Source organism: Neltuma alba, unplaced genomic scaffold (genome assembly GCF_004799145.2).
Source record: "Neltuma alba isolate B1F8T4 unplaced genomic scaffold, ASM479914v2 tig00002293_pilon, whole genome shotgun sequence".
Classification (NCBI taxonomy): domain Eukaryota; kingdom Viridiplantae; phylum Streptophyta; class Magnoliopsida; order Fabales; family Fabaceae; genus Neltuma; species Neltuma alba.
Window position 1 is genome coordinate 71,231 of NW_021632811.1, and position 25,653 is coordinate 96,883.

A 25,653-nucleotide genomic window follows, 5' to 3' on the forward strand; every position below is an offset into this window, starting at 1 on the left:
GTTAAAATTATTGAGATTGGCTTGCCAAAGTTAAGAAACGAGGGAGAGGAAGTATGAAGGATCACGAGTGATATAGAAGGGAAGCATATCCTTTTCTCAAAGAGAACGTGAACCAGCTGGAATTCCTTTATTCATTTATTTATTTTTGTTTTGCTGTTGCCTTTTTTGGTACCACATCCGAAGAAAGTGTAAAGGCCTATTCTATATGTGTTAGCCTCCGACAACATGCAGGGTTCCACACAGTTAATCACGTTAATATATTATCACTCATTAATTAATTAATAAGATTCACTTGTTTCTTTTGACTGCCCATATCAATCAGATCACTTTTTTTCTTTAGCATTATGTAAAATTTACAAGACGACTCAACTGCTTATGATTTATAAATATACATATCTCTATAATTTTTATATCACACACACATGTATATATCGTTGGCAAAAAATGTCATAAATATATATATATATATATATAGATATTGATATATTGATCCCAGTTGACCGGTTTCTTCCTCGTGTTTCTTAGGTACTGTTTGGTACAAGAAAAATGAAGGAGAGGGGACGGGAAAAAAAATTTTAATGAGCTCTATTTAAAAAGTTAGAGAAGTGGGGTTTTAAAATTTTAATAAAAAAAAGAAATAATATAAAAGAGTAATGAAAATTAATTAAAAGCTTTTAAACCCATTTTTTAAATTTTTTAAATCGAGTTTATTAAAATTTTTCTTCTATTTCCCTCATCTCATTTTCCCTCGTACCAAACGGACTCTAAATCATTTATATCACCCTCCAGACAGCTGTAAGTGGGCCTGGGCCTGCTGGGGTTGATTCATGGATTTAGGCCCTCTAATGATTAGCCTCTCTTTTTGGGCCTCATTGAAATTTCAGACTTGGCCCTCTTTTCAGGTTTCCTTGGTAGACCAAATTTTCCCCAGCAAAAGTTTTGGGAGTGGGCTTGGGCTTTTGGGTTCGAAACGAAATTTGTGAATGAAGGCCCTTTAAGAATTGCCCGATCAAGTTACTGAAATTACAGAATTGTGTCTTTCTTCAATTTGTATTCCTTTTTTTTTTTTTTTTAAATGAACATTTTTCATCTTCCTTCGGTTTTCACGTTCCCCGCCAAATGTAACTAAAATCTCACAACCACTCAATCCTCGTGCTTCTTCCACGCGCGCGTCAGCGTTCTCTAACGATTTCATAACCGCTTCCTCACTCCCTTGCCCCCATAAATTCTTTCTGGCTCACTCGCTGCTTTCATTCTCTTTCGCATTCTCTCTGAAATTCCCAAACACTTCTCTGATTTCTTTTCCCTCTCCGCCAATGGATACTTCACTGCGATTCTCATTGCTCTGTGCTGTTTCGATCGTTGCGATGCTCTGCTCACCCACGGTGACCGCCATTGATGGGCTGCGAGGAAGCTTCACGCCTCCAACCGTACCGCTAACGCCACCGCCGACTCCACAAGAACTCCAAGAACACTCGTTCTTCTCTCAAACGGCACTCCTCCCTCCGATCTTGTCTCATCTCGGTTTTCAAGAGCTTGCCACGGCGGCTCCTTCACTCTCTGACTCAACTTCCCCCGCTGCCACCTCCTGGACCGGTCCTTCTACGATCTTTGCTGCGTCAGATGCGTCCATTCGCACCTGTTACTCCTGCTCTGTTCCTAATCTTCTTCGTGAGCATATCGTTCCAGGATACTTTACCATGGATTATCTGCGGAAACTTGCCTTTGGAACCAAGATCGAAACCTTGAGTCCAGGCCGCTGCATTACTGTCACTTCTGATTCGATCAACGGAAACTCCAGCAATGCTGCTGACGTGAAGGTTTTCATCGGAGGAGTGGAGGTCACGCAGCCCGAACTATTCAACAACGGTATGGTGGTTATTCATGGCATTCAAGGCTTTGTCGCACCACTGTCTCCGTTTTCTTGCGATGTAGAGAGGATGTCTTCACACTCGTACCCGTACCATCTAGATCATCGTTCCGGTCACCACATCCCGTCCGGCTCAATGCAGACAGCTATCATGCGCTTAATGATCAGAGACGCGATTCTCCGGCTCCGTAATAATGGCTTCAGCATCCTAGCCCTCGCGATGAAGGTGAAGTACTCCGAGCTGGTCACCCTCAATAACATGACGATATTCGCCGTTGACGATCTATCCATCTTCTCCGGTTCGCATTCTTATATCAGCAATGTGAGATTCCACATCGTGCCGAATCATTACTTGACATTTACGGACCTGGAAAAGCTACCGGTAGGAACGCCTCTGCCGACATTGGAACGAGGCCAAACGCTGCTCATCACTACCTCCAGTGGAGGCTTAACCTCAGCGCCGATGAGGATTAACTATGTTAGGGTTAAGGTGCCGGACGTTATCCACAACATCAAGATGGTGGTGCATAGTATTTACTTGCCATTTCCACATATCAGTCCTGTGGCTGCGGCTTACGACAGTATACTTGGAGGTGAAGGAGCGGCTCATGCGTCGGCAGATCAGATGATGGAAGGAACCTGTGCTGCTATAAATGGGAATGGAAATTGCAGCGAGCCGCCAATACCTCAGGCCAAGCCGATGGTGGAGATTGAAGATCACCATGGCCTGTGATTCCAAAGTTTGTGTCTCTTCTGACACGCATTTAGTTTTTTTTTTTTTTTTCATGGTCACTAAACTGTTTCTATAGTTCCCTGTTAGCTCTTTGCAGCTTGAGTCGAGTCATAAATTGAGTCAATACCAGATGTTTCTCTTCATCAGTTTCGTTAGTTTCAAACGTGGCGTATGCGGCGCACTCTGTTATCCATTGATAAAAGGCTGCTGATTCAGAGCTTTCTTGAAATGTTTCTTGTTCTAGTTTTTTTTTTTTTTTTACAAAAAAAAAAAAACTGAATTCCTTCATTTGTTCCTCTGTGCTGATGATCATATTGACTAACGGAAAGCATAAATATATAATTTATAATATATATATATATATATATATCTCGTGCACCTACTTTCAGAAGATACTTTAGGTGCTCGTTAAAAGATCGGTTTCTTTATGCTCTTGCTGCATTTTTATCCCTTTGGTTAAGAAGTTGCAGAACTGAGTTCATGTGAGTTTAGATTGTTTAGTTTGGATTCGAATCGCTTCGATAAAATCCGTTTCTCCAAAGCCTCGCGAATTGAATTTTATGATCGAAGTGTAAAGTTGTGGCATATATGGACCTCTGTTTTTTGAACAGAAAAAGTTGTAAAATGTAAATGCTAATATCTTTTCTTTGTTTGACTTAGTAAATACTGTCAATCCCAATTGCCAGACAATTGTAATAAAGAATGAATAAATCTAATTGCTACATAGAAGGAGTGTTGTGAGACAAAACTGAAACGGCACGAGTTGAATCAAGGCTGGTGAAATCCTTTAGTCTTACCACAACCCATGATGGATGAAGGCAGCTTACCCAGCCTCTCAATTCCTTCTTCAAAAACCACACCCATCCCCATAGAGAAATGTGCCTCTATATGGCAATGAAAAGCCCACGCTCCTGGGTTGTCTGTCCTAAACCTCAAAGCTGTCCAACCATATGAATGCACCGGCACAGTGTTCTTCATTATAGGATTCACCAAATTGTATTTCTTTGGGTCATTATTGATATCAAACTTACCCTTACCGTATCCCAGAACCCAGAAATCGTGCCCATGGAGATGCCATGGATGTGTCTCGCTGTTATTTTTGTTCATGGTGTTGGCATTCTGAAGTATGATATCAACCGTCGTATTGAACTTGAGCCTGTAAACGCCATTGCTAGTAGTGGCATTTGTGTTGTTTGCCACATTGAAAATGTCGTAGCCAAGAAAATCGTAGCTATCTGGTGGTGGGGTCTGATCAAATGCATCGGTCATGTTCTGTTTGAGGGCAACCAGGTAAGGGGTGTGAGGAAGAGTGAAAGAGACATTGTTCACTGACCAACGCACATAACCATCTATTTTGTTCTGCGTGTTGAGCAATACTATGACTCTATCTGAGGATGATGGCGGTTTGATTATATGGCCTGAGTGAGCTTTAATGGCAAGGCTTTGAGCCAATCGGAGTTCACCGTCATCCCAAGCAGGGGGAGACGGCGGAGTTGATGGAGGTGGCCGCCGTGGATGGTTGGGATAGTAATTGAAAACTCCTAGACCAGGTGGGGTGGTTCTGTTTCTGCCAACAACATTGGAAGTGATCCAGTAATTCCTCGATGGGTCTCTGTCAGCTTTCACAAGAACAGAGTATGTCTCTCCAGAGTATAAGAACAGGTTTTGAACCTGGAAAGGCTCTACATAGTGGCCATCTGCTTCAACCACCGTCATGTCGTGGCCCTGCGTGTTATGATATTCCGTCAGAAACCATTCAAAAGGCCGATTTTCAGGGGCAGAGTTAGGAAATCAAAAGATGCTCAGAAGGATTTACCTCAATCTGAAAACTGAGTGCTGATAAGGCAGTCAAACTAGCAACTCTGAGTCGATACGTTTTTCCAGGGACCACTGTCTGTGTATAAGGAGAACAATCAGGGTTTGATGTGTTACAAACTCCAGCGTCTAGGCTTGGAGTTGCGAGTTTAGAGCAATTGAATCTTCCTCTTCCTTGAATCAGAAGTGACTGCAGAAAACAATCGAAACGATAAATCAACTGTCGATATTTGCACAAAATGGTGAATTTTGGGTTGAAGCAGTTTGGAGCAGTGAAAAGCAAAGTGGTTTACCTGAGGCTCTCCAACCCAGACAAAAGGATCTTTTGACGACAACCCTGTGGCTTGTTCGTGGGTGCTTTTGTGGAACCAATCATTAAGAATAATGCTTCGTTCGTAGTCATAAGTAAAGGGTTCAGGATTACGAGGTGATACTTTGATCATTCCATACAATCCAGCTTCTCTTTGCATCCCATAGTGAGCGTGGTACAGATACGTTCCAGGCTACAAATTAAACAAGCTTGTTAGATATTTTGATAAAATCAATACTTAGAGCCGTTTCTTTCATTGAAGGAAAGTCAACACGATGGCTCAGAGGATTACAACTTACCCTATCAACTACAAACTGGTATTTGAATGTGTCCCCAGGCAGTATAGGACACTGAGTGACCCCTTCTGTACCATCGAACCAAGGAGTCCCAATCTGCCAAAAAAAAAAAAGAATGATTCAAATGAAACATTTTCGTTTTGTCTGAGCATGGTGAAAAGAGTTATGCAGAGAAATCAAAGGCTTACCTGACGAATTCCATGCCAGTGGATGGCAAGGTTCTCAGTCAGGAAACTGTTCTTGAGTTCAACAACGATGGTATCACCTTCCTCAGCCTGGATGGTGGGTCCAGGAGATCTGCCATTAATGGTGATAACCAGCTTCTTAAAGCAATCTGGGGACCTGTACTCATACTTCACCTCCCATTTGTAGTGTCTGATTCTGGCCTCACAACTGCTTAAGTAAGCCAAACAGAGCAAAAAATACAGAACCAAAAGTGTTGGCACCATTCTTAAGCTTAAGGTAAGCTCAACCATGGCTATGTTAATTTCTAGCGCTGCACCAAGCAAATTAATATATAAATATCAGTAAGCTAATTGGCAGTTTTGCGATTCTCTCTGGCAATGGAGAACGGTGATATCTATATATGGCTTTACAGAGTTGATTGCCTGTGTTGCTTGAGCTGTACTGCATGTTATATCACTTATATAATGCAACGTGGGGGAACAGTCAAAGAAAGTAGGTGCCGGTTGCTTACGACGAAGTCTCCCTTTTTTGGGTTGAGGAACAATTTTTTTTGATTTATCAATTTTTTTCAGAATAATCTTACCGATATTTTTCTAATAATTATCAAGTAAGAGAGAAAGAACGGAATTAAAAAAGATATTTAGAGTGTTTTTAGAAATAATATATTTTATTAACTAAGTTAATTAAAATTCTTAATTTACTCAAATTAGTTAATTAAGTCCTGTGTTAACACCAAGAGGAGTATTTCGCATATAGAATTTTTTTTATTTTTTTATCTCCCATTATTCACGTCGTGTTGAATTGACTAAACTTTCTGGTATACTGTCTGGGAAATTCTTGCCTGCAATTTTTTCATAGAAATGTGATGTAACTTGATTTTTAAGATGATCTCAATTGGGTTTCTCTCAACAGTTTATAATAGATTCTAATGATTGATTTTTACTTTTATTTTAAGCTATCCAAATTATTCAAATAGGAGAGAAGAGCAGAGGCGAGACGTCTGATTTAGGAGATAACTACTGAAATGCAACGATGACTGGCTCTATGCTTTTTAACCAATCATTAGTTTTCAACTTGCTCTTTATATATATAGAAAAATTTAAAGGTGATGAAGCCATAATCCGAGAAGCCTTCTCAATCTTTTTTATATGTTTACTTGCATTTAATCTTTTTTTTTTACTTTTACTAATTTGAATTCAAATAATGTTCATTTCAACAATTTTTTTTCAATTAGGAAAATAATAGGCAGAGCCTTATGGCTCATATGGCAATTTTTCTAATGGAGGAGGTTGTGGCTTGTGAGATTAAATTCTCCATGTAATCTACGGGGATCTCCTTTACTAAGAAAGAGGGTTAGGATACGAGAGGGAAAAAAAAGAAAATAAAAATATAACAAATAAAAGTTTAGGTTTATCTAATTAGTAAATAGTTGATTCATAAGTTACGAGATCATGAGTTTAAACCCGTTATTCATAGTTGAATTATAATTGCACTATTTATAACTATAAATAACATGACATGTTATGAATTTCACGTTGCATATAAATTTATAGATAAGATTTTTTTAGTAGAAACTAATTTTCATAAATTTAAAAGAAGCAAAAACATAACCATATAGCAGTTAAAAACTTAAAATCCCTCATCGATCTCCCTCTTTTGAAAAAAAGGAAGGCAGGACTTGATCAAAGATATTAACAGTATCTTCTCACGTGTGACTTGGCTAAAAAATCAGCAAGAGACGTTGCTATATGCTTGATGATCAAATGGGGCAACCCGTGAAATACTAAAAATGAAGTTTGAAAAAGAAGCTTTGAAAACGCGTTCTTGGTTATGAGTTGTTAAAGCTTCAAAAAGCCGAATGGTGAGCAAAATATAGAATCAATTTGCTGCAGTTGGCAGAGACTTTTTGGTTAAAACAATAATGGCATGCCTTTTTTGACCACTTTAGACGATGTGTTTGTGTGCATGGGACTATAAACCACACGTTTTGGGCTTAGGTTGAACAAAAAATTAGATCAAACCAACCGGTTCAATCGGAAAACTGGTGAAACAGCTAGTGGTCTGGTTTGGTTTAAGTATTGAACTAGTTATAAATCGAACTGGTGGTAAACCGGTGAAATCGGAAAAAATTGGTGTGAACCGGTAATGAATCGATTTGGATAATTATATTGCTATTGTTCTTATTTTTTCTCATTCAGCGCTTAATATTTCAGTCATTATAGATTTGAATGAATTTTAATAATAATTTTAGTATCAATAATTATTAATTTTAGTTGTTAAGGAATTATAAAAATCGAAATTCTTAATATTGTTATATTTTGTTATTGTTTCAATCAAACTATTGTTGTATTTTCTTACATTTTGTTATTAGTAATTATTATTGTTATTGTATTTTATTATTTTTAATTAAATTATATTATTTTAATATGACCGGTTTGCTTCCAGTTGGACCTCCGTTTGACCCACTGACTTTTGAACTACTATCTTAATCGGTTTAATGTCCGGTCTGGTTTGTCGTTCCTTGGTCTTAATCTTAGCTCCAATCTGAAAAGCACGAAGTTTTTCAAACGAATCAATAAAGGTTGTTCACATTAGCACAAGTTGTGTCCTTCTTGAAGCCTTTTATTGTGATGATAGTTTAAATGGAGTATTTTCACTTTTTGGCAAAGGAACGAAAATATAATGAAAGAAGGACATGATCACTGCATTTTTTCAAACAAAAAAACATTATATACTACACTTGTATTGTAATCCTGTCGAAATTTCGAGGTTATAAGCCATATTTGAACTATTCTTTTATTGACTTGCTGATTTTTAAGATATACACAAATTTTTATATTGGTCCTTATTTTAAAATATATTGAATATTCAAAGGAGATGTTCCAAGTAATTACTACTTCCTTTCAAAATTCCACCCACGTGGCAAAAACAAAAGACAAAAAGACATTCAAAAAAATAAGATAAAATAATCAATAGTCCCTCATGTCCTTAATAAAAAAAAATTAGATAATTAATTTGTAAATATTAAAAGAATTAATTAAATTAGTTATTTGTAATAGAATATAACTCTTTAATGTACAATCACCATATGGGTTGCTTTAAAAAATAAATAAATATGAAAAATAAAATATACTAGGATTTCACACACATATATATAGACAAAATCCAGATAATCATTATCATGTGTGGTTATTATTTAGCAGTTTATTTATTTTAGAATGCATTATATTGTTAGACTGCCTATGAGTTCTGAGCCCAACTCAATATCTTAAGACCTACATAAGCTCAGTTTCAAAGAGATCAAAGATAATGTTATAATTAAATAATTTATTTAGTTTTCTTAATTTTTATAAATTAATTAATTATATCTTATATTAAATATTAGAATTAGTATTACTATCCCATATACTAATTATAAGATCTTATTTGTTATCAATTAATAACTAACTCGCCGCCTTTGCCCGAACTCACTCTCTTCACTAATTAACGCGTAGTGTTTTTATTTATTTATTTATTTAAAAAAAATGTTCCCTCAGTATCCACGCAAGTGAGGTTAACTATAGTTTTAAAAAAAAGGGGGGCCCTGGTAAAAAAAAAGGGGGGGGTTTGTTTCTTGTCCTTTAACTTTAATAATTATTTATTATTTATAATTCCATTGGGTGAGCTCCTCGAACGTTCTTAAGTTGTACAAACAATATTGGCAGTATTATTATATCCAACCTGAAGTTCAGCGATGCTTCCCCGAGACGATATTTTTTTATTAGCAGCTCCTTCGTTGCAATACAAAATGGACTTTGACAATCAAATAATTATACGTCTTTTTCTTGTAATTACTCATATGTTTCCCGATATTACCAATTAATTCAACATTCAACCATTGTTGACCTCCAATAAATGCAGCTCTCAAAATACTATATGTATATGTGAAACTTTTTTTAAATTGCAATCTCCGGTCTTTAATATAAAAACTAGTTTATCATTTAAATGGATTTAAAAAATTAGTTAAATTAGTTATTTGTAATAAATATGTATTATATTTTGTAAAATACTCTTGCTAATCAAATATTATTTGATGAAACATTTAATATGTGCAACTACTATAAGAATTATATTAAAAAAATAAATAAATATAAAAAATAAAATAGATTGGGTCTTATATTTAAAACTAAATTAAAAATCGAACCAATTTTTATATTAAAGACTTGATGTAGTATAATTTATAAAGTAAGCTAAAATTAAAAATTGAGACAACAAACCAGATGAAACTCACCAACTCTTATCCAAAAAGCAGGTTTTATGTCCTTGGCCAAGTGAGGGGTTAGGCTTTTTACGCCATAGTATGACAAAGGGAGTGTTTGGATAAAAACCAAACCATGGTTTCAGAAGTGCTTTTACGGATTACGAAGTAAATATGTGGAGGAGGTTACCTCGTTTTGCGGAAAAGTGCTTCTGAAACCATGGTTTTGGAACACCCAAACAGAGCCAAAGTCCTGAAAATGAAACGCGTTTTTGAGTCGGTAAAAGCAATGGTTCATAAGGCCACTTGTTCAAATCAGGTTTAACCCGGTATCAGACTGAACATGATTTAAAAAATATAATTCAATTAAAATTATAAAAATATTCATATATAATTATGAAGAGAACGCGACATTTGAGTTAAAAAAAGACACGAGTTCACAGATAAATAAAACATTTATTTATAAATCACACATAATTCAATAAAACAAACTTATTAAAGCATGCATATGATGGACTCTGTTCACCAAAAAAAAAACTCAAAACAATATATTTTTTTTGTTCAATAATTAAGAAGGAAAAACATTAAATTCAACTCCATGAATCATTGAAAAAAAATGCTCGCATAATTGGTAGTACAAATCGGAGAAGAGTCAAATAGAGTAGGTAACGGTATTTGTTATGAAGTACTACCTCTCTGGTCCTAATTATAAGTCTGGTTCTAATTATAAGAGTCATTTAACTAATTTAAAGAGATTAAGAAAGTAAATTGAGTTAGTTATTTGTCCTAAATAGATGTTGTCTTTCCTAAAATATCCTTATTAATCAAGTGTATTGACTAGAACTATCATTGTTAGAAGGACTATTTTAGAAAAAAAATATAAATATGAGAAATAAAATGGATTAGGATCTTATATTTAAGATCAAAATAAAAATCAAATAGGATCTTATAAGAACAGGAGATAATACGTATGATTCGTAGGTGTCTGAGAATTTCTGAGCTGCGCTCGTTTTTTTCAATATCGCGTAAATTGATTTGTAAGGAAATGTCAATTCAGTTGCTCAGTAGCTAGGCAGTTTAGAATAAAATTTAAGAATTTAAAATTGAAGGCGACAGAGTTCTGTGCTGAAATAGACTGATTCTCTCACTTACCGAGGAAAAAAAAATAGTAATAATAACGCGGCTATGTCATAATATATCCTGAAATGTTTTTTTTATTTGTATAAATTAGGCCTAATATTTTATATAAATCATCTTTCTTTGTGTAACTTAAATTCACTTGTAAATGCAATTTTTTTTTCTTGTGTAATTCATCTTTTGAAGAATTATTTGGTAATAAAAAATCTAGGGGGAGAAAAGAAAAGTAAAAACGCGTTTTTGTGAGTTGTTAAAGACTTACAAAAAGCCAAAGGAGAAGCAAAATAATGTGCCTGTTTGGGTCAACGTTTGCTGGCCCAAACGTGGCTTAATTTCAAGATAAGCCATATTGCAGCGTTTGATGATGTTTGGCAGGGCTTCAGATCCATTGAGCTTATTGGATTTTAAGCTAGCTCAACGTACGATTGGAATAAGCTGGAGGAGGGAGCTTATGACTCAATTTGAAGAGCTTATTTCTGCAAGTGTGTCAGATACCTTTTTCCCACCGTATTGTTCTCTCCCTTCCGGCACTATTCCTCCTCATTATTTCTCACTCCTCCTTATTATTTCCAATCAAAAAGGGTCCTCGCATAATATTCTCTCGCCTCTGGATTTCATTCGCTCTTTAATATCTTCCATAATTTACAACCATTGGCAGTAATTTTTTTTATATTTTTCTTATGTTTTCAATTTTAATTTACTTATTAAATTTTACTTTTTATATTAAATTAAATTAAATTAATTGTATTATTTCAATTCATTTTTTATCATGTTTCATTTTATATTTAAAATATTTTTTATGATTTTTCTAAAATTTTAAAATTTAATTCAATTCTTAAATTTGATTTCTTCATATTAAATTATTTTAATTCCATTATATTATGTGAAATCATTTTTTTAATCATATTTCATTATTTATTAAAATTCATACCCATTTTAGTCATTTTACAACCAAACTTACTTTTACTCAACCATAATCTAAACAACTTTTTACCAATCTTACTTTTGCAAACTAGCTTTTCTGAACTCCAATCCAAACATAATTTAGCTTATCCAATTTAGCTTTTACCCAACTTCACTTCTCTATAAGCTACTTTTCCAATCGCTAATCCAAACGGACCCAATGTTGCGTCAATCTGCTGCAGTGTATTGTGCTGGGACTTTTAGAAGCAATCCTTTTTTTTTGGACCATTTTAGACCCTATACGTATAAAAGGCTTTAAATCCCACGTTTTGGTCTTAATATTGTCCAGTTTGATCGATAGATACAAAATCTGAAATGGATGAACATTTCATATGAACCAATAAATGATGTTCACAACAGTGCAGTTGAAAAATATTCTGAATAAGGGTCCAAAGGATACCTATTCTTTTTAGCACTGTACATGTTAAGAACTAGTTAATTAATTTAAATAGATTAAAAAAATAATTAATTTAGTTATTTATAATAAATGGGTGTTATTTTTTTTAAATACCTTTACAAATTTATATACATTAATTAGAAGTATTATTTGATGAAACATTTAATACGTGTAACTATTATAAGAATTACCTTTAAAAAATAAATAAATATGAGAGACAAAATGGATTGAGATATTATATTTATGACCAAACTGAATGTCAAACCAGTCTTATATTAATGACTGAAATAGCTACTGTACGGTTACAATTAGAGTTAGCCACTTGTAAAATCCTAGATATATACTACCTCCGGTTCTTAATATAACAATTTGTTTGACTTTTATTTTGATCCTAAATGTAAGATCTCAATCCACTTTGTCTCTTATATTTATCAATTTTTTTCTAAGATAGTCATTATAGTAATAGTAGTTCTAGCTAATACAGATGATTAGCAAAAGTATTTGAGAAAAATAATCTCTATTTATTACAAGTAGCTAACTTAACAAACTTTCTTAATCTACTCAAATTAGTCAACTAACTATATTAAAGACTGAAAGTGGTACAAAGAATGAAATAAACGAATATAATGAAGGATTTGAAACCGCGTCGCATGAGTAATTATCTTTAACCGGCCCAATTGGTTTTCCGGTACTTGTTACTTACTATGCTTAATATAAAAGTTAGTTTAACATTTAATTTAGTTCTAAATATAAAATCTTAATTTATTTTATCTTTTATATCTATTTATTTATTAAGATAGTTCTTATAGTAATTGTACATGTTAAATGTTCTAACCAAATATATGGCAATAGTATTTCAGGAAAAATAATGATTACTTATCACAAATAATTAATTTAACTAATTTTTTTAATTTAATCAAATTGGTCAACTAGGTCAAAGACAAAGGTGAACAAGATTTTGTTATTGCACGTCGCCTACCCGGTTACATGCATGTGTCTGCGCGAGGGAGATTAGGCTTTCTCGTGATGATAGCTTAAATAAGTTACTCCCTCCGTTCCTTATTATAAGAGACATTTGATGCTTATGGCATGTTCCTATATATAAGAGACACTTACAAGTTGTCTCTACTTTTTTGTGTTGATTTACTATTTTACCCATATTTATTATTTCCAACTCACACTCTCTCTCCCTCCTACTTCTCTTTCTTTTAATAATTTAATTGTTCTCTCTCATGCTCTCTCTCCTTATTAATGAGGGCATTTTTGGAAAAAAAATATACTTTTTACACATTAATTGTTCTTAACTAATTTTAACTGTTTTTTTGATCAACGTACTTCGGTTATTTGTCTCTTATAATAAGGAACGGAGGGAGTAATATTGTCATTTTTTTGTAAGAGGAAACGAAAGAAAATAGATTTAAAGAAACATGATGCCACTTTTTTCCATAAGATTTTTATCATTACGTACTTTTCTAAATTTTTATATAATAATATACTTGTAATATTGCCGCTTTAAAGTTCAAGGTTGCATTCAAGCAGTATTTAAAGTATTGACTTTGTTTCAGCCAAAAAATTTGACTTTGACTAAACGTTTTTTAAGATATGCAAGTTATAAATGCTATATAGAACTTTTTTTTTTTGTTGGGTTCAAACATTGACCTTTATCCAAAATATAAATGAACATTCAAGCAAAGCTCTCCTCGTCAAAGGAGATATTCCAATTAATCATAGGAGAGTCCCTTGTCATTATCTCCTGCAGGTATTATTTATTTTAGAAAATGCTTGATTTTTGTTTGTTTTGTTTTTTTTATTTTTTTTTTGAAGTTTTCTCAATATCTGCGCAATTGAGGTCTGCTACCCATAGCTGCATTGGCCGATACGAAACGCGGAAATCTGTGCCGTACACGTCATCGAGTTATTTTGCATCCTGTACATGAAATCTAATACTCTGCACCTTGAATTGAAAGAAAATTGTATTTTAAAATATAAGATATTTTCAGGATAATTGATAAGGATTTTTATATTCACTCTCACTACTTCCGATCTTAGTGTGGTTCATTTTATAAGTTTCAATATAACCTTGTTTCAACATTTAATGTATTTTTTTTTAATGTTCACCCTTAATTATTTCTCTCTCATTATATTTTTCTACACATTCTCTTTTATTCTTTTTCTTATTTATTATAAGGACATATTTAAAAATAAAAGTATATCTCTAACGTATTTATTATTTTTAACTAATTCTTTGTTATCCGTTAATTAATTATTTGAAACTTATAATAAAAAGCAAAGGGAATATTAAATAAGGGGAGAGAGGGAATATTATTTATTTTTTTTAACTAATTATTCCTTATCTGGTGGTTTGGGCTTCAAGGACTTTGAGGCCTTCAACTTGGCTTAGTTGGCTAAGATTGGCCGTCGTATTTAGCAAAACCCTGATCAACTGTGGGTAAAGATTCTTAAGACTAGATATTTCCCAAGATGCAACTTTATGGAAGCAAAGAAAGGTGGCTCGGCCTCTTGGTTGTGGGCTAGCATCATTGAAGGAAGGAAAGCCTTACAAGGCAATCAATCTCATGAAGAGCATTGGAAATAGGGCAAATACCAATATTCGGAAGGATCCATGGCTTGGCAGTCTCCCAAGAAAAAAAAACTTTTTTCACCATGCCCAAATAATTTCATTGCTAATCTAAAAGTGGCGGATTTGAGAGAAGGAGGGGGATGGAACCTTCTTCCAATTGAACGATGGATTTCAGAGGAGGAAAAGTCTGCAATGCTTAACACAATTGTTGCTAGAAATAATCGAAATGATAAATGGATCTGGACAGAAGGTAATAGGAACGTTTATGTGGTCAAGCAGGGATATAATTTGGCAAGAACAAATGTGCTGCATAGATATGATTATTTTCCCACTGCCTCTAATAATGATCACAAGAAGTTACGGCAAGAGGTTTGGAGGCTTAAAGCTCCTCATAAAGTCAAAAATTTTGTTTGGAGATTAATTTCCAAAGCCCTACCTACCTTTGAGAATCTTGCGAGGAGGAATTGTAGCATTACCAATAGGTGTCTAATTTGCAACAGTAGTGTAGAGTCCTTGGATCATCTCTTTCTACGATGCCAATGGGTAAGGCTGGCTTGGTTTGATAGTCCCTTCACTTTTCTCTTGGATGACAATCTAAATGTTGGTCTGAATCAATGGATTGCTAATTGTTTTTGCGATTTATCTATGTTGCCTTGGCAGAAAGCATTCTTGGCTGCTCTTTTGTGACAAATCTGGAAAGGCAGGAATGCTTTTATTTTTAATAATATCTCTCCTGATCCTGTCTTTGCCTTTACTCAAGCAGGGAAAATTATCTCTAAATTTTGGGAGGCAAATGGTTGGTTGAACTCTGTAGCTACAAAGCATAACTTACCTAATCCTCCTCTGAAGGCTGACATGAAGTGGACTTCTCCTGTTGGAAATACCCTAAAGATTAATTCTGATTTTGCCTTTAGCTCAGAAAACAAGTTGGCTGCCTCTGTTTTCTTGGTCAGAGACTCAAACGGAGTGTTGCTTGATGGAAGAGCTAGGATTATTGCAGCTGATTCTGCACTAATGGCAGAATGAATTGCTGTTAATGATGCAATGGAGTACTCAATTAAAAATCAAATTGATGATGTCCAATTTAAGTCAGACAATCAGATTCTTGTCAACTGTATTAATACTCAACGGGAGCTTCCAGACTGGAGATGTGTTACTATCCTTGATAATATGTTGGAATCAAGGAAAATGTTCAGGAACCATGTGGTTAAATGGATTCCTAAAGAAGCTAATGCTGTTGCTGATTGGCTTGCTAAGGCTATGCTGGATGGGTCATGCCCAGAAGATTGGGTTTGGAGACCACCCACTCCTCTTTTGAAAATTTTGCATCATGATGCTCATGGGGTTAATGTTGATCTAGGATAGTTACTGGTGTTTGCATGTCTTTAGTTCGTTTTGATAGTTTTATTTTCTTTCTTTGTTTCATTTTGCTTGTACGTGAGACCTGGTTTTTCTCTTGATTAAATGAAATGGAGATATTCAGGCAAAAAAAAGGGGGGAGGAGAGAGAAATGAGAAATAATAAAATTGTAATATTAACGCAATATTTGGTTGAAGGTCTTTGAAAGAGAGGGGAAAGAAAGAAAGGAAAGAGGATGCGTCAAACATGTCTGGTTCAAAAAATGAGGAGGAGGTCAAGGAAAAAATTCTGTCTCATAGTGCTCCTCTCGCCTTTTTCTGCTTCCCTTTAAATTTGAAATTTTTTTGGAGGGAGAAAAATTTTATATGTCATTTTAACGAAATTATTCTTACTAATTATTTAATATTTTAAGTTTTCTCTTTCTCACTAAAACTTTTTTTTTTTTAACCTCTGCCTCTTTCTCAGAGCGCCTCTACTTTTCTAGAGGTTACAGCACTCCTCCAGCCATAATATTTTTCCATGAGATGATATGACAAGGATGTATTTTTTTATCATATGTATATCTTTTACTTTTATACACACTTATGTTACGTTATAATTATAAAACTAATGAGGCATAATGTTGAAATTTCTATCATATTTTATTTTTTAGTTTTGTCATGTTTTTTTAGAAGTATAAGATTTTAAAAAGCATATTGAAATTAATCAAACGATATGTTGTTATAAGGGATAATTAATCCGTAGCTCCTTATAGTTTCAACTAATTTTGAATCAGGTCCTTATAGTTTTTTTTCTTTTTATCAGGTCCTTATACTTTCACTTGTTTTTAATTAGATCCTTGTATTTATTTTTCTTTTTATCAAGTCCTTATAAGTTCGCCTTATTTTTAATTAAGTCCCTGAATTTTTTATTCTTTATTTTATAAATTCTAATAGTACTATTATATAAACATAAAAGAGTATATATTATTTAATATTAGTTTATAAAAAATAATATTCTAAAGATATTGAATTATTATAATGATTTTAATTTTTTCAGCAAAAAAATTAATTGTTGTAAAAAACTTTCCTGAATTAATTAATTCTATTACTTTTTTATTACATAATTATTAATTTAATTTAATTATTAATATTTTATATTTCAGTATTAACCTATTTAATTAAGCTTATATTTAATTAATAAATAAAAATTAAAACTACATGGACCTGATTAAAAATTTAGTAAAATTATAAGGACTTAATTAAAAGAAAAATAAATACAAGGACCTAATTAAAAAAAGATAAAAGTATAAGGACCTGATAAAAAGAAAAAAAACTATAGGGACCTGATTCAAAATTCGTTAAAACTATAAGGACTTACAGATTAATTAACCCTTGTTATAATTATTAGAATGAATTTTAATAATGAGATTATAAGATATAATATGATAAGAACATCTACATGGCAGATATATAGCAAAGCACTTAAGAAATAAATGACAAATTTGATACTGAAATCTAATCAAGCATTAAGAAATCTAATCATGCATTAAGATGATAATTTTTTTAACTATAAAAAATTTCCTTCAAAAAATTATTAATTTAATGGTGTTGGAATCAGTTAATTACAAAGACCATGTTCTCATAAATTTCTTATCAATATATTAGAGTTAGTATAAAATATTATATTATGCAATGTCAATTTTCTAATGCTACCTTTGATCTTTAATATAAGACCTCATTTGATTTTTATTTTAGTCCTAAATATAAGATCCCAATCCATTTTGTTTCTTATATTTATCTTTTTTTTAAGGTAGTCCTGATAATAATGATACTTCTAGCTAATATACTTAATTAGCAAGGATATTTTAGGAAAAATAACACCTATTTATTACAAATAACTAACTTAACTAGCTTTCTTAATCTACTCAAATTAGCCAACGAGTTCTTGTATTAAGAACCAGAGGTAGCATCTTAGTATTTTCAAATTTTTTTATGTAAAACACTTTTTATAAATAAATACTATATAATGCCAATTTTTCATGGTTTAATTTTTTTAAAATAATATTATTTTAAATTATAAACTAGTACTACCTCTGGTCCTATTTATAAGAGCTAGTTGACTAATTTGTGGAGATTAAGGAAAGAAGTTAAATTAGTTATTTGTAATAAATTGATGTTGTCTTTCCTAAAATATCCTCACTAATCAAGTGTATTAGCTAAAATTATTATTGTTAGAAGGATTATCTTGGAAAAAAATATATAAATATGATAGGCAAAATGGATTGGGATTTTATATTTAAGATCAAAGCAAAAATCAAATAAGGTTTTATATTAAAGACCAGAGGTAGTAATAACGTCTTTTGGCTTAATTAGTAATTTGTTAAAAGTGCAAGCCTTAATTTGAATTTTGATACTTCAAGCAGATTTAATTAGAATTTTTTTAAAATTAAAAGTATATTTTTTAAAATTAAAAAACCAAATTGAAACTGTGCATAAAAAGTTAAAGCACTAAATATAATTTAGTCTATTTATTATTATTATTTTTTCATTGGATGAGTTCCTCTGAACTTCTCATGAGTCAATGTAAATAATAGACCATCTCCAATGGCGATACTAATTGTAAGAGTTAATAAAGTGATTTACCTTGGTATAAGAAAAATAACCGTTTGGTCCGACATATGGTGGCTGGATCTGGACTTCGAAAGGCCTTCTTTGCCTGAGATTATGAAAATTTCAAAAATCAAAATGTATCCGTTGGTTCATAGCAAGCTTTTGATCCGTTGGAGCTAACCCACTCAGACGCTGGGATATGCTAAATCCATTTTACACATTCTAGCCATCTCCCCTATTTTCCAAAATTCAGAGCGTGTTTCTCTCTCGTCCTCCTCAGAAGTCACAGACTCACGGTAGGTCTTGCTCTTCTCTGCAATTTTGCTCCTAATTCCTTCAAATTCGCCCACCGTTCCGTCATCTTTCCTTGCTCGAATCTTCTTATAATCTCATTCTCGTTCTCAGAACCTGCAAATTTTTCATAAACTCTCATTTAGAAATTTATTAGTGATGACGGTGAAAAGCAACCAGAGGAGAAACCGAGGGTCGTATCTGAGGAGAAAGAAAGAAGAGGTCGAACTGGATATTCATTAGCTATCCTGTTTCAGTTTTTTCTTCTACACTTAATTGACTGCCCCAGATTACAGCTGTGATTCGGAAAGTTCATATGCTTCAACATGAGGAGGCTTGCGGTGAGGAATCAAAAGACGCATACATAGAATGAAAGGTGCGTTACCCGTTTTCCACAACTTCATCTCATATCAGTGCAATCCAATTTGTTTAATCTTATTTGACATTAATAAATGCCCCTCATCCCAACTTTGTGTGGGATCATGGTCCAACTTTTTAGATCGCGATTGGCCTGTGTGATAGAAATGGTCTGGGAATAGTGATTTTGAACTTAGTTTTCAGGCTCTTGGAAAATGAAGCGCTCGGTTACATGATTATTTAGTGCTTGGGCCTTTGGATCCAAACATAATTATTGAGAATTTGTAGTTTAAGTACGTGTTCTCTTTTTGTTTACTCTTCATGAGGAAGCAGCATTGCAATTTCTCCTTTAAACTATTGAGCCGGCTTTTGATTTTTCTGTTTTCCTTTTGTGGTTTACTGCTGCATAGCTTCTTAAAAGGTGATCATTCAATTTTTCCTGTATTTTACATTGTAATTTGCAACAATTTATAAACTCTCTTGTAATGCAGACACCAATGTTTTTGGCTCGAAATAAGTTAACTCCCACGCATATTCTGGGATATCAAGATTATCAGTGTTGCCTGTGAGACATGGAGAAATTGAATATATTATACTCGGATGGTTTTGCCCTAGTTTGCCGCAAAGTTTTATCCCCAGTATGTCATACTTCTCAAAATTTGTGCTCCGTCCCCTTTGTTCCCTTCAGAATGTTAAATTTATCATTCTGGTTACTTATTTAGCCAAGGGTTTTTGTAGTTTCTTAGGGTGTGTTTAGGTGATGGTTTGGAAAAGTGATTTTGGAGAATAGATTTTAGAGAGAATAGATTTTTTAAAAAATAGATTTTGTAAAAAAGTGATTATGAGAAGTGGGAGTGTTTGGATAATTGTTACCAGAAGCACTTTTTACATGTGCAAATTACTAAAAAGGGCATAAGGTAATATGACAATTATATAAGGGATAGATTTTATAATATATTTTGATTTGAAGGAATAAAATTGTTAATAAAATAATTTTTACCAACATAATTAATAATATATAAGATAATATAATTAATAAATAATTAATATGTATATATATTTTTAAATTATAAGATTAAATATGTTTATAAAAAATGATTATTTTTTCTAATAGAAAAATATTAATTTGCTTTAAATATTTTAAACATGAAATTCTATAACATTTTTTCCAAAAGCATGACACTCTCCAATTTTTTCCAAAAGCAAATTCAAGATGCTTTTTCCAAAACTATGGTTTTGATTTTTTTATGGATGTTTGGGTCATTTTTTCCCCCAAACTATCCAAACACACCTTGTACTCATTCACTAAATGCCCTTCAAACTGCAGTGCTCCCTCTTTATCATCCAGGTGTTTTGTGATTGTGACTTTTAACCCAGGTAAAACTTTTCAATAAATAGAGTGCTATGTAATCATTTCACTTTCTAAATTTCGCTTTTGGGCCCTTCAATCACTGCATTTTTTATAATTCATTTAGGTTCCTTCAAACTTCACTTTTGGGTCTGATTCTATTTTTCCATCAATGTAGTGGAACGACTTTATTTGATGCAAGAGAAGGGGGAGAGACCGGCACGAGCAGTAGGTATTTCCGTATTTGTGTTAATTTAGCTACAATATTATAATATTTGTGATATTTGATGTGCATTAAATGGTAATTAATTAAGCAACTTGTCAGTCATTGGATCATTTACATAATTTCAACTCACAACTCATCAATTCAATTTTTGAAAATTCAAAATTACTCGATTGCCCAAAATTGCATTCTTACGGGATCGGTGAGATGCTGCCGGCGGAGTCTCAACTACCATATCACTGAGTAGGGAGTCTCTCGCAAAAAGAACAAAAGAAGCAAGGCAAGGTCCCGAACCAGCAACATTAGAAACAAGCCCATATGCGCATCCGTTTTCTTGCTAGGAGAGGTTTGAAGACGCTTGATTGGTTGGAGATAGCATTAGAGTGGATTAGTTTACTAATCAAGTGTAGATCTAGTTAGACTTAAAAGAACAAAAAACTTTAGAAACGTTAGAATGAGTGTCCGTGTCCGTGTTAGAGTAGCTGGAGATGTGGCATCTTTAAGAGATGTGGCATCCGTTACACATGCAAGTCGAACGGGTTAGACACATTGCATGTCACGTGAGTGAAGAAAGGCAATGCTAACAGTCCAGCCGGGGCAAGTATTATTCGGAATGACGCTGCCTTTAAAGTTCTTTCAACAAGAAAGGCAAGAAAGGCAGTGGAGTAAGCCTATGCGAGAATAGCCAAAAGTCGCCAAAAACAGACCAATTCACTTTAGTCAGAGGAGTAGGGGCGAAAAAGAAAAGGAGAGGTCAGATTATCCCCTCGGTTTACGATGAGTGCCAGCCCCTTGGTCGCTGAAAAGTGGTTGTCATGGCCACGAAAACTTTCAGCAGTAAAGGCAACTTTTACAAGTTTCAGGGCGGCGGCGACAAATACTTCATCGCGGACCGGCCTCTGCATCATTATCACGTCACCGCTTAAATATATATTTTATAAAAGCAAATTCAACCCATCTCAATAGCAAGAAAATTGGAAATGCACGAATTCAAATATTCAAAAAAACACATTTAGGGTGGAAAAAAATCACCGCAGCTGTCGCTCTCATTATCTACTTTGGTGCAACCGTAACCACCTCACGGTTTTGTTTCCCTGAGTGCAGCCACACGTCTACGAGAGGAAGGTATCCGTACCTTTATAAGACATGCTTCATTCCCCTCCTAGCTGATGTGGGACTTTACAAACTGTAACATCCTCATTTTCTTATTAGACTTAGAGTGTCACTAGTACCCATTAGGTCATAAGATTTGATTTTATTCACAAAGGAATACTATAAAGGTTGAATAAAAAAATTTAAGTACAGACAATTTGCGATTTATTATAAAATAAATTGTGTGCATATATACTTTAAAGGTAAATTGAGTAAAAAGTGATATAATTAAATATAGCTATTTATATTTTACAACGTAAATACATTATAGACATAAATTTAAAAATAAATAAAATAAAATAATAACAAAGTATAAATTTAGGGACATGTATATATCTAAACGAGTATATATCCTATTTTTCTAAAAAGTGATCTAATGTTTATATTAAAGAAGATTTTCTCTCCTTTATTTAAAAAAAAGGCCAATATGAAATAAGCTAGCTTAAATTTTATTGGCCTTAAAAAATGTATATAGGCATATAAACCTAACACCCAATTTATTTTGCTCACCCATTACTTCTCTTGTTGTGATCAAGTACCTCTTTTTGCTTTGCTTGTTACTTTTCTGCAATTACCTCCATCTTATTTTCTCTCTATTTTTTTCCCTTGATCCTTTTGATCCCTTTTCCTTAACTATACACCTGACACTCACATACACTTATTCTCCTTTCCTCTAGTTATAATCATATTTTTTCTTATATATATGGGGGTGTTTAACAACCTCCAAACCATGGTTTCAGAAATACTTTTTTGCAAAACGAGGCAAATTCCTCGACATATTTACTTCGTAAACCGTAAAAGCACTTCTGAAACCATGGTTTGGTTTCTATCCAAACACCCCTATAATCAGCTCCAACACTTTTTGTCTTTTTCCCCATCCAAACACCCCTATACATATTATGAAGTCACAAATCGACTGGAGAGGGAAACGAAGCATGTCGTATAAGGGTACGGATACCTCCCCCTCGTAAACGAAGCATGTCGCATAAGGGTGCGTATACCTCCCCCTTGTAAACTCATTTTTTGGGTGGCTACGGCTATACCAAAGTGGACAATATTTGCGAGCAACACCTAGGGTGGCTATAGCTGCACTCTAGGACTTTGGGACGTTCCTTAGGACGTTACACACAGAAATGTCACCATTAGTTTCACATTTAGTGCAACATTTTTGTCACCACTAAAAAAAATGCCAATATGAAATAAGCTAGTTAAAATTTTATTGGCCTTAAAAAATGTATGTAAGCACCTAAACCTAACACCCAATTTATTTTGCTTGCCCATTACTTCTCTTCCTGTGATCAAGTATCTCCTCTTGCTTTGCTTGTTTTCTGCAATTGCCCCCATCTTATTTTCTCTCTACTTTTTTCCCTTGATCCTTTTCGTCCTTTTTCCTTAACTATACCCATACTTATGCTCCTTTTCTCTAGTTATAATCATCATTTTTCTTATATAATTAGTTCTAACACGTCTCGTCTTTTTCCCCATCCATGTAACATGTGAAGTACCCTATATATATTGTGAAGTCACATATTGACTAGAGAGGGAAACGAAGCATGTTGTATAAGGGTGTGAATACCTCCCCTTGTAGACGTGTTTTTTGAGTGGCTACGGCTATACCAAAGTGGACAATATCTGCAAACAACACCTAAGGTGGTTATGGCTGTACTCTAGGACTTTGGGACGTTCCTTGGGATGTTACAAACAGAAATGTTGCCATTAGTCTCACATTTATTGGTGACGTTGCCGCTAAAAAATACTGCAACATTTTTGTCACCACTAAAAATAGAATGCCAGTATGGAATAAGCTATTTTAAATTTTATTGGCCTTCAAAAATGTAAAATATAAGCACCTAAACCTAACACCCAATTTATTTTGCTCGCCCATTACTCCTCTTGCTGTGATCACCTCCTCTTGCTTTGCTTATTACTTTTCTGCAGTTGCCTCCATCTTATTTTCTCTCTACTTTTTTTTCTTGATCCTTTTCGTCCCTTTTCCTTAACTATACAGCTGATACTCATATACCCATACTTTTCTCCTTTCCTCTAGTTATAATCATAATTTTTCTTATATATAATTAGCTCCAACACGTCTTGTCTTTCTCCTCATCCATATAACATGTGAGTCACATATCGGCTGGAGAGGGGAATGAATCATGCTGTATAAGGGTGCAGATACCTCAACCTCCTCCTCGTAAACGCGTTTTCTAGGTGGCTACAAAATATCTACAAGCGATGTTACAAACGGAAATGTCGCTATTATTCTCACATTCAGTGGCAAACGTTGCCGCTACAAAATATTGCAACTTTTTTGTCACCGCTAAAAGTATCTTTCAATGACGAGTGTCACTGTTGAAAGTCAACTTTGACAACTTTTTTGTGGTCACCGAAAATCTAGGTCTACTACAGGGTTTAGGGTTTAAAGTGTGTTGATTGCTTAAAAAAAACTGGGATTTGAGCTTCCCCTTGAGAGAAACAATCATGGAACTGATGATGAGATCAAGGATGAGGCTATTGCGAGTAATATTCAGTCTATATTAAAAAAAATTAGTATTTATGGAGAGGGATCTTAAAAATTATAATTAATTTGAAGGACCAAAAATTAAAATATGAATTTACAATTACGAAATTATCCCTGGCCAAAATCCCATCTCAATATTTGATTATCAGTTTATCAATTGAAATATAAATTTATAATTATTAAATTGCCCCCATTAACATTAAAACTAAATACAGCAATTAACAAAAAATACAGTCCTATTTTTCAGTCATTCATATTTGCATCTACTAGCCTTTCATTCCAATATGGTTGGAAAAATTTTTAGCTTGCACAACTGCGATTTTGCCCCTCATTCCGATGTGGTTGGAAAAATTATTAGTGAAGCTTAGGTTACAAAGAGGTATTTACTTGATTTTCATATTTTGGTTAACACAAAGAACTATATTCATCTAAGAAGCTTTGTATAGGTAGTGTGATTGTATTCATATGTATGTATAGTTGAGATTGAATAAAGGTACAAATATATACTTTTATATTCATCCAAAAAGTCTTTATATAGAGGCCATGACAAAATTAGAAAACATTCGGTACAAATAAACTAAAAGAGGAAAAATAATGTTCAAAATATACATACCGTCTAATAAATAGTCTGTTAGTTGATTCCTTTTCAATTTATCTTCTTTGTTCTGGATTTACAAGAAGAGATAAATCAAAAAGAGATACACAGACAGAGAGAGAGAAATCAATTTCAATTGATAATTTGGTTGTTTTGTTTTTTTCTTTACATTAGATTTAACTAAATGTATGTGTATTGATGATATAAATTAATTGCGCTGGTGAATGCCTGAATATAGATTTTTGGGTTGAGTGTCGAAGGAGATGAGGGACTTTTTTTTTTTTGGTCCCAATTCAAAGCCCTTTCCTTTTTTGATTAAATTGGTCACTCATAGATCGTTTAAACCTGCTTAGTTAAATCAAATATAATTAAATCCAAGTCAAATATCGCACATATTATATTTTTCCTCTCTGCCTTGCATAATGATCTAAGTTGATGATGGAAGAAGAGAATCGGGCCTACAAATAAAATTCGAAGGAACCTAAATGAATCAAAGAAAGTATAATGATTACATAGTTATTTTTTGAAAAACCTAAGTTTACCTAAAGAAGTCAAAAATCACAAAATGCCGGAATGCGAAAGAGTGCCAACCAGTGGGTGAGCATAGGAAACTATAAGTAACCTAAATGATTAAATGATAAACTTAACCTTCACAGGAGGAGAAAGGAGAGGGAGCACAGATTTTGAGAAGGAT

At 33.5% G+C, this 25,653-nt stretch overlaps 2 protein-coding genes across 2 annotated transcripts; one reads left to right on the forward strand and one right to left on the reverse strand.

Moving 5' to 3' along the window:
• Positions 1-1,316: 1,316 nt before the first annotated feature.
• Positions 1,317-2,603, forward strand: LOC114721813 (fasciclin-like arabinogalactan protein 21). The gene has a single exon (XM_028907683.1). It carries the CDS (start codon positions 1,317-1,319, stop codon positions 2,601-2,603), a length of 1,287 nt encoding a protein of 428 aa, XP_028763516.1.
• Positions 2,604-3,329: 726 nt separating this feature from the next.
• LOC114721797 (L-ascorbate oxidase-like) lies at positions 3,330-5,628 on the reverse strand. The gene is made up of 5 exons (XM_028907663.1): positions 5,213-5,628; positions 5,028-5,120; positions 4,712-4,921; positions 4,420-4,608; positions 3,330-4,328 (listed from the first exon to the last, which is right to left on the reverse strand). Exons 1-5 carry the CDS (start codon positions 5,498-5,500, stop codon positions 3,372-3,374), a joined length of 1,737 nt encoding a protein of 578 aa, XP_028763496.1. The 5' UTR covers positions 5,501-5,628; the 3' UTR covers positions 3,330-3,371.
• Between the last annotated feature and the right edge of the window lie 20,025 nt (positions 5,629-25,653).

Bases quoted from the DNA above. Each gene is read 5' to 3' on its own strand.
- LOC114721813 (XM_028907683.1), top strand. From the start codon at position 1,317: ATGGATACTTCACTGCGATTCTCATTGCTCTGTGCTGTTTCGATCGTT.
- LOC114721797 (XM_028907663.1), bottom strand. From the start codon at position 5,500: ATGGTTGAGCTTACCTTAAGCTTAAGAATGGTGCCAACACTTTTGGTT. The intron at 4,922-5,027 runs GTAAGTTGTAAT...TTTAATTTGTAG, and splicing joins ACCAGTTTGTAGTTGATAGG to CCTGGAACGTATCTGTACCA. The intron at 4,609-4,711 runs GTAAACCACTTT...TGTTTTCTGCAG, and splicing joins TCTGGGTTGGAGAGCCTCAG to TCACTTCTGATTCAAGGAAG.